Below are 8,319 nucleotides of genomic sequence, written 5' to 3'. Positions count from 1 at the left end.
AGGTCGGGCCTCTGTCGATACTCTAGTGAGCTCACCCTGCCATCCTCACCTGCAGTGTAACAAACGGCCGCGTAGTCTTGCCGAGGCGTGTTGCAGAGCTCAACAGCTGCCCAGACCTGTCAGTCAAAAGCATGCTTTGTTCACTACTCTTGGTGGTTCATGGGCCGTGTGTTTGCCACCGCAGCTAGTGACGGTGGCTGCCTCTCAAAACTGGAAGAACTGAAGCTCTGACTTGCCCATGACCAATGACAGAGCTTACCAGCGGGTGAGTGACCCCCGTCGCATGAATTTGGCTGGTATATGATTGAATGCTATAGCCACTCTCCCGTCTCGTCGGCGCTGGGAGTGACCAAGTTGTTTGGGGGTAAAACTGCAAACGCGGCCAAGCTGTGATGGTCTTGTTTAGCGTTAACCACCCGCACCAGGTCATGTTGTGCACTGTAGTCTATGCACTGCATGCTGCACCGGGCAGATTACAGCACAGCAGGTACATGTCATGTTGCCGACATTTCCGGCGTTCCGGAACCAGGTCACGGGACAGCTGCAGGAGGCGTGGGGACCTGCTGCTGCGTGCATGCAGGAGTGAGCTGGAAAGAGCCCCAGGGGAGAATCCGACTTGTCGCTCTGGGGGCCTGCAAGGGCCCCGCCCTGGAAAGACTGATAGGCGGGCGGGCGATTACTTCAGGCGGGCCGGCCAATGACTGCCGAGCGGTTGGGGCGGCTGCATCGCTGGGATTTGCCAAGGAGGTCGCTCGATTGGCGCCGGGGCGGCCTCTTGGGGGTGAGCGGGTGTGTGTGTCCTTCCTCATTGCGCAAGCCTAATCAATCACTCGTGAATCAGGGAGGAGGTCGGGATGAGGCCAGCAGTTGGGCTCACCTTGGGCCCGTTCCCCGGAAGCGATCCGGGGCTAGAACATGTCAAACTTTATGCATTGGCTGGATCTTGACCACTGACACATGCGAGGTGGGCAGCAAGAAAAAAGGAAAGGAAAGAACAACGGCCGTTGTTGTCTCTGTTTGCCTGCCCACTAATACCCGTAGTCCCTCCCTCCCTCGCACCTCCCCTAGACTTAGTCCACCACACAAGCTTGGTGCAACTCGATTTCCACCCTCGCTGCAGTGCTCATCCATCTCCTTCCTCTTCGGGACCAACGATCGCAGCTGTGGGCTCTTGTTTCAGACATCTGCACTCCGGCGCAATCGACATCCAGTGACTGCCACTGCAAGTGGGCTCGCCGCTACTGCAGACTTCAGATATAGCTGCAGAAAAGGGGGGCTCGCAGACCGCCTCTTCGGGCTGGCGACAAAGACTGTCGCGAGACCTGCGCAGACAGTGACCTCGGGAGGCTGGAGGCTGGACACCGAGCTTTTACGGCTCTTCCTATTGTTTCCGTGGGGGGACCGGATTTATACATACTTTTTTCCCACTCTCTCCTTCCTCTCCCTGGTTTCGGCAATTGGCTCTGGACAGTCAATCTTGTAGCACGGTTTGAGGGATTTGGATTCACTGGTTGTCAAGATGCAGCTCACCGAGACGGTCACAATCATCAACAAGTCGGGCAAGATCATTGGCAATGTAAGTCACGCCCTTGCTCACTGCTGCTTGTTGTTCGCTGTGCGACTCGCAAGTTGAGGGTCGAGATTGAGAGTGCGGGTGCGGGTGCGAGTCAAACGGTGCTCTCTCTTCCCAGATGCCGTTCAACCCCGCCGTCAAACCCACACGCAATCCAGTTCCAAACAATAGACCCTCCCCTCCTTCTCGTCGTCTGGCATGGCACACCCACTCCCACCCTGAGATCGACTGCTGACAGCCGCGTCTGCCCCCACAATACAGGGAAAGCACATTGTCAACATCTTCAAGGAGGCAAAGGCAGCCTATCAGGACAAGAAAGCCTCCATCAAGGCCGAACGCGCCGCTGCCGCCGAGCTGCGGCCCGGAGTCAAGAAGGCCCAGACCTATGCAGGCCCTGCCCCGTCCCAGTACACCTACGGCCAGGACCAGGTCTACGATGTGCCGGACCGCAGGCACTTCCTCGCCTACGAGGAGGGTAGCTACTACACCCACGAGCCTCAAGCCATAGACGACGGCGACCGCAGGCGGTCCATCGACGATGCGAGGGCCGAGGCGAGGTCTATTGCCAGCTCCAGGAGGAGCCACGGCACCAGCCACAGGTCGCACAGGTCGCACAGGTCGCATAGGACCAGGAGGACCACGCGTGACGACGACGAGACCAGGAGCACGCGCCCGCCGCTGACCGCGACCAACCTGCGCACCCACAGCGAGGCGTCGTCTACCGCGCCCAGCCAGATCACAGCCGTCTACCGCTCGCCCTATGCCGAGACGGCCCCGCGCGACAGTATGATGATGAGCAGGCCGAACCTGGCCCGCGCCCCAACCGCCCCGCCGTCCACCATGGTCACCATGGAGCCGGCCCTCGTGCCGCGCCAGAGCTCCGGCGTCATGCACCACGCCGTGTCCGAGTCGGACCTGTCCACCATCAGGCCGACCCCGCCTCCAAAGGACAAGAGGAAGAAGAAGGAGATCGACATGAACCTGGCCTACGGAAACATCCCGCCCGACCTGGCCTCCCGCACCGACCTGGGCCCCGTCACCAAGGCCGAGGAGGAGCGCGCCCAAGCCGACGCAGAGCTCAAGAAGCAGCAGGAGGCTCGCACCCTGATGGCCCGCATCGACACCATCCTCGACGAGGCAGAGGCCGTCCAGCACTCGGCCACCAGCATCATCGACCACTTGCAGCGCAAGCCCGAGGCCGCTGCCGCCGTCGCCCTGATGCTCGCCGAGCTGAGCACCCTGCTCAAGACCCTCGGCCCCGGCTTCCTGAGCGTCGTCAAGGGCGGTTCGCCCGCCATCTTTGCCCTGCTGGCGAGCCCCCAGTTCTTGGTCGGTGTTGGTGTCGCGGTTGGTGTCACCGTGGTCTGCTTCGGCGGATGGAAGATTGTGAAGCGCATCAAGGAGGCCAAGGCCGTCGCCGCCGAGAAGGAGGCTAGCGCTCAGGCATTCGAGATGCAGGACCAGCCGCAATACGCTCCCCGGAGCGGGCAGTCCGGCTTCGAGGCGGGCAGCAGGTACGGCGGCAGCGTGGACGACGCGCTGGTACTGGAGGAGGAGCTGAGCACTATCGAGACGTGGCGGCGGGGCATCGTGCCGTCCGAGGCCGACGACGAGGAGCTGGCCCGGAGCATCGCCGAGAGCGCCGACCTGGAGCTCATCACCCCCGATGCCGCCCGCTCCGTTCGCGACGACGGCCGGTCCATCCGCACCGTGCGCACGCACCGCTCGTCCAAGTCGCACCGCAGCCACCGGAGTCACCGGAGGTCCGAGGACGGCGGCGACGACATCGACGTACCGGAGCGCAAGAGCAGTCGGGCGGCCAGCAAGGTCGCGACGGATGTCGCCAGCGAGGCGGGCAGCGAGCGCAGCCGGAAGACGTCCCGGTCCAAGGCCACCACCGTGCGGACCACCACGACCAAGGCCATCGAGGACGGCAGCCGGCAGCGGGAGGAAGACTCGCTCGAGTCGGTGCTGTCGCAGCAGCCCTCGCTGGGGAGCAGGAAGCCCAGCATGCTCAAGACGCTGTTCCGCAAGAAGAAGGACCGCGAGGAGGGCAGGGAGAGCGCGCCCGTCTCTGTTATGGCTTGATGATATGATTGTTATGAATATTTATGAACTTGGGTCTCTTGTTTTCGTTTTTGTTTCCTTTTTCATTTTTCCATTTTGTTACTGCATCTGCATTGGATACTGGAGTGACACACGGAGACGAGAGGAGCTCAAGTGCTGAGCTAGACTTTCTTTGTGGCTACGGAGTACATATTGATGATTACATGATATTTTATGTAGATTTAGGTTCAGACAGGAACAGATTTCTTCTCTGGCAATCAATCTTCCTACTACCAACCGTCCGGCTCTTTTGGATCAGTACTTACCAACACAGCCAACGACAACAAGAATTGAGTTGAGCTGGTGCAGTTGAGACGGCGCCGGGGACAAGCCTGATTCTTGTGCCCCGTCATCGAACAAACGATGTGGAAATTAAGCTGCCGGGTTGCCCCAAGATCGGCAAACGCATGGCAGACAACCACGTCCCTTACCTTGGGCAAGCGAAGTCCCTCCCAGAAACGATTGGGGAGTGGTTTTCTTGGATCTCATGATTTAAGTTTGCCATTCCTTTGCTACTTTTACCTGCATATCTGACATGCTGGACATCACCTAGTTTCCTCGGCATCAAAGAACAAATCCCCGTCCTCGTCAGGCAGGCCATCCTCGCCCTCTTCCAAACCGTCCACCGATGCCAGAAGCTCCTCAAATGCCGCCTGCTGGACCTTGTCCGTCACGGGCCTCCTCAAGAAGATCTCCCTCGGCGTGAGCCCAGCCTTATTGCTCCCCACGATATCAAGGCCCCTCATCCCAACCGCACTGAAGATGCGCATCGTCTCGGCGTCCCCCAGCTGTGCGACCAGGTGCAGGATATTCTCCCCGGGCAGCCCCGGGAGGAGGTAGTCCGCGCCCCTCCCGAGCAGGAACCGCAGGCACGCGTGCTGGTTCTGCAGCAGCGCGGCCACGAGCGACGTGTGCCCGACGCCGTTGTCCGCCTCGATGTCGGCGCCGCTGTCCACCAGGAACTCGAGCACGCCGAGGCCGCCCCACCGCGCCGCCAGCGCCGCCGCGGGCGTGTCGTTGACGCCCGGCGCCGGCATCGAGGAGGGCGCGGAGAGTGGTGTCGTCTTGGCGGACGGCGGCCCAGTGGACTGCTGTCATTTGGAAGATGGCGTCTTTGTGGTCGAGTTTCTCCTTTGTGAGTGTCTTGACGAGCTTGTGGATGTCGCCTTGGCAGATCCCTACCACTACCTTGCTGAGGTGGGAGAGCTCGAGGTCTTCGAGGTATTTGGACGTTGAAATCAACTCGCTGAACTGGCGGAGCATTTCTCCTTCGTACCTCCCAGAAGGCAGGTTGAATATAAACGAGCCGCCCGCAGACCTTCCGTAGTCGTCCACTTGATCGAGGTCGGAGCCTTGCTGCAGAAGAAACCGGGTGGATTTTATAAAGCCCAATTCTATCGCGATATGCAAGGGACCCCATCCCGTGCCAGGGACAACGCAGTTGATCGAGTCTGGGTCGGGCCTGAGGCACATCTTCAACGCCTCTAGATCGTCCGTCTTGACTGCGAGCATGATCATGCCAGGGAAAAAGGTCCATGCGCCGCTTGAACACAAGTTCAAATCTCGGGCTGCCCTGAATGGTTCTGTTGAAGGTGGCTGATATGGCATAGTATACGAACCAGCCAGGGAAGACATACTTGACTTCCAAAGAGGTCATCCCCTGTCCGCGACAGTTAATCGAGCTGCATTGCGGCCCCTTTGCTGGCTGGCCCGAGTAGCCGATGAAGAGCATTCCGAGCAGTCCGCTTCGGAACCAGAGGTGCCGGGCCGGTCGTGAGTGGCACACGCAGGGGCAAGTCGGGGGAGCATGTTGCCCGCCTTCGACTCTGCATGACAAAACTGACTGGTGACATTGCCCCGAGTGCCCTGGCACCGGCCTGGGAGTCTCGTAGCGACTGTTGGGACAGGAGCCAGGGCTCTTTGCCCGCACCTTCCGTCCACCACCTTCGTGTGGGGAGGGATTTCGACCTTGTCGAAGCTGTGCTGCTCGCGAAAGCAATCTTCTGGGCATCGATGCTCTCCAAGACTTTGGCAACACCTGTCTTTTCGTCCTCAGCATCAGCTGTTGTTGTGTGCTTACGGTCTGCGCGTTCCACAAACGGTAAGGCGAGGCTCAGGGCAAGATCTCGACTCGATGGCCTTTCTTCCCTCTCCTTCAGAATTTCTCGCTTAGTCTCCACTTTGATCTCGGAGGTGTCTAGTCTCGCGAGCGACTTCTGGTCCTTGTCTTTGGTTATTCCGTGGATTTCTTCGAGGTCGAGCTGTGCCTGAGAGCTCACTTTGCTGAAGTCACATCAGCTTCGGCCGGACTGAGAACGGACACGGTATCATACACGTTATGGAGTAGGAGACAATCATGCAGCGTGATCCGTACGTCCCTCAAGCGGTCCTTGAGGGTTTCTGTCTGGCCATTCTTGCACAAGATTCCCCCCCCCCCCGCGTCCCCCCGTCGTGAGCTTCAAGCAACTCCGCTACTGAGCTCTCCACCGCTGCCAGGAGCCGGCGTGCTTCGACTAGAGGTTTTCCAAGGTCGTCGAGGAGCTTGGCATGTTCCCTGCTAGTAGCGACCTCCGCAGCCGCACTAGTGTTGTCGAGGACGACAACAAGGTCCGAGATCTCGTTGTGCAGGGCGTACATGAGAGGGGGCGCGTGATGCCATGATTCAACGACGTCGTTTGTCCTGGCAGAAAGCCTCATGCTGGAGTCCAGCGCGCTCGTGACGCCCGCCATGGTCGCGCGGTGATCCATACTCGCATCTTGGACGAACCCTTTGGCCTGTTGCAGGCAGCAGAGGTCATTGTGTTATCTCGATGCGAGCTCGCCAGATCAGTAATATCTCCCATGTCCAAGGGTCGGAGGGGACCAACGACTCTTCTTGTAGGGTCGGTCAGAACTTCTGCGCGTCAGAACTTGGGGGCCGGAAAGCTCTAGAGCGGAGTCTCCACACCGGGATGGTACGCTCGTGGTAGTTATCCAGTTTATCTCCCAACCTCACCTATATCTATGGCCCCGAATGTCACTGCTAGTTGTCAAGGAGACATCTCATTGGTTGTGGACGAGCCAGGGTCGCGTGAATAGTCCGTACGTATGTTCCTTTACATTACCGTAGACGCCAAGTCAAGATTCCCACGCCAGGCCTACAGTTACCTCGGAATATCATGTCGGTATCTGGCCGCGGGCCTTGTCAGCTTTGATTATGTCCACACAGCGATAAGAAGAGAATGAGACTTGTCGCAAGCCCAAACACACTGATAAGTCCGCTACTTATAGAGAGGCCAGTCTAGTGAGGCTCCAGGAATAATACAATTGCAAACTGGGGTACAGATCTGGCTATGAAATAGTCGACAAGATCAAGACCGATGAATTCTATGATGTATCTGCGAGTAGGTATATCACAACCGCCGGTGCTGCCTCTGTTTTCGTCCCATTGCAATTAGGCGTAGCTCTCGAGACTCTGTCAAATAGTAAAGCATTTCTCTCCAAGTTCTCTGATAATCTACTCTATCTATATGCCCTTATTTGTCATGGTCTTTCTAAGCAGGCCTTGGGGCCTGAAAGCCTTCAAGTGCGGGCGTTGCTTGGCACCCACGGCCACGAGATATCGCCCCACTCGCAGGTTCCCAATGCTTGGCTCGGTGATTTGTCGCCGAATCATCCTGATTTGGATCATTCTTGAGGACTGTGTGGATGTGTGGAAGGCCTTACCTGCGCCTGCGAAAGTCTCGGTTGGCCCAGAGCGTACGGAAAATTTATATCAGTATCGAACCATTGCGGTGATTGTCTTGGAACTTGACCTTTTGTTCTACTACCCGTTATCCGGTCCAATGATAGCCGTTGTGCCTTTGATCCGACGGGTATGATGGAAGCCACAGCCTCGCTGCTGAATGTCCTCGGGCCGGAACGGGGGTGGCAGAACCATATTCGAGAGAGAGCCAACCACGAAAATGTACTCATCCGATTGGATAGTGCTGGGTTAACGAGGCAGTAGATGTCTTCGGATCACTCGACAATACTGCATACTGATTTTCCGTTGATGCTGCTCGAAGTTGAGCTTGATCCGTGGAGCAGGCCGACGCGGTCTAGGAATTTGTTCGAAAACGTCTTGAGCCAATGGTGCGGCCTCGGTGAAGCGATTGCTGCCAAGGCTCCCAGAATATATATATGAGTTGTCGAAGCAGTGTTCCCCAGTATCCTCCATACAATGACAATTGTCTTCGAAGCCTTGTCCGTCGGCCTTGGATGACTGGTTCAACTTCAATCTTTTGATGAAATCGCGCAAAACGGCTCCGTCCAGAGCTGCACGGTGATTTACGCAAAATCCAGTCCCGAGATTCCCAAAGGCTTGGCTGCAGAGCGAGTGCCATCCGCCGTCTTGGCGGGTGAGCAGGTGAGCGCGATAGGACTTAGCCCACGCGATTTCACAGCGGCGCACAAAAGCCAAGCACGGGGAATAGTCGACAATTGGGAAGTCGAGAACCCCACCGACTTCCGAAGTCCCTGATGAGCTTAGTACGATTAAGCATATTTTTGAATTGCCGGGGATGCTCCACCTTGGTCCAGGCCGTCTCCCAGTGCTGTTGCTCGAGTGAATCAAGGAAGTAAGTGGATTACCAACTTCGCAGTGGTGGAAGTCGAGGAAG

The 8,319-nt window shown here is 57.9% G+C and overlaps 2 protein-coding genes across 2 annotated transcripts; one reads left to right on the top strand and one right to left on the bottom strand.

Annotated features, from left to right (window-relative positions):
• Positions 1–1,519: 1,519 nt before the first annotated feature.
• Positions 1,520–3,661, top strand: INS49_009231 (uncharacterized protein; the record flags this gene model as incomplete). Its single annotated transcript, XM_043169967.1, has 2 exons — positions 1,520–1,576; positions 1,835–3,661. The coding sequence occupies 2 exons, from the start codon at positions 1,520–1,522 to the stop codon at positions 3,659–3,661; spliced, it is 1,884 nt and encodes a 627-aa protein (XP_043024532.1).
• Positions 3,662–4,224: 563 nt separating this feature from the next.
• Positions 4,225–6,409, bottom strand: INS49_009230 (uncharacterized protein; the record flags this gene model as incomplete). Its single annotated transcript, XM_043169966.1, has 5 exons — positions 4,225–4,767; positions 4,862–5,222; positions 5,299–5,339; positions 5,524–5,962; positions 6,147–6,409. 5 exons carry the CDS (start codon positions 6,407–6,409, stop codon positions 4,225–4,227), a joined length of 1,647 nt encoding a protein of 548 aa, XP_043024531.1.
• Positions 6,410–8,319: the final 1,910 nt, after the last annotated feature.

Source organism: Diaporthe citri (assembly GCF_014595645.1).
Source record: "Diaporthe citri strain NFHF-8-4 chromosome Unknown scaffold_4, whole genome shotgun sequence".
Taxonomy (NCBI): Eukaryota; Fungi; Ascomycota; class Sordariomycetes; order Diaporthales; family Diaporthaceae; genus Diaporthe; species Diaporthe citri.
The sequence above is the reverse complement of the archived record's forward strand: the minus strand, read 5'-3'. Positions and strand labels throughout refer to the sequence as shown.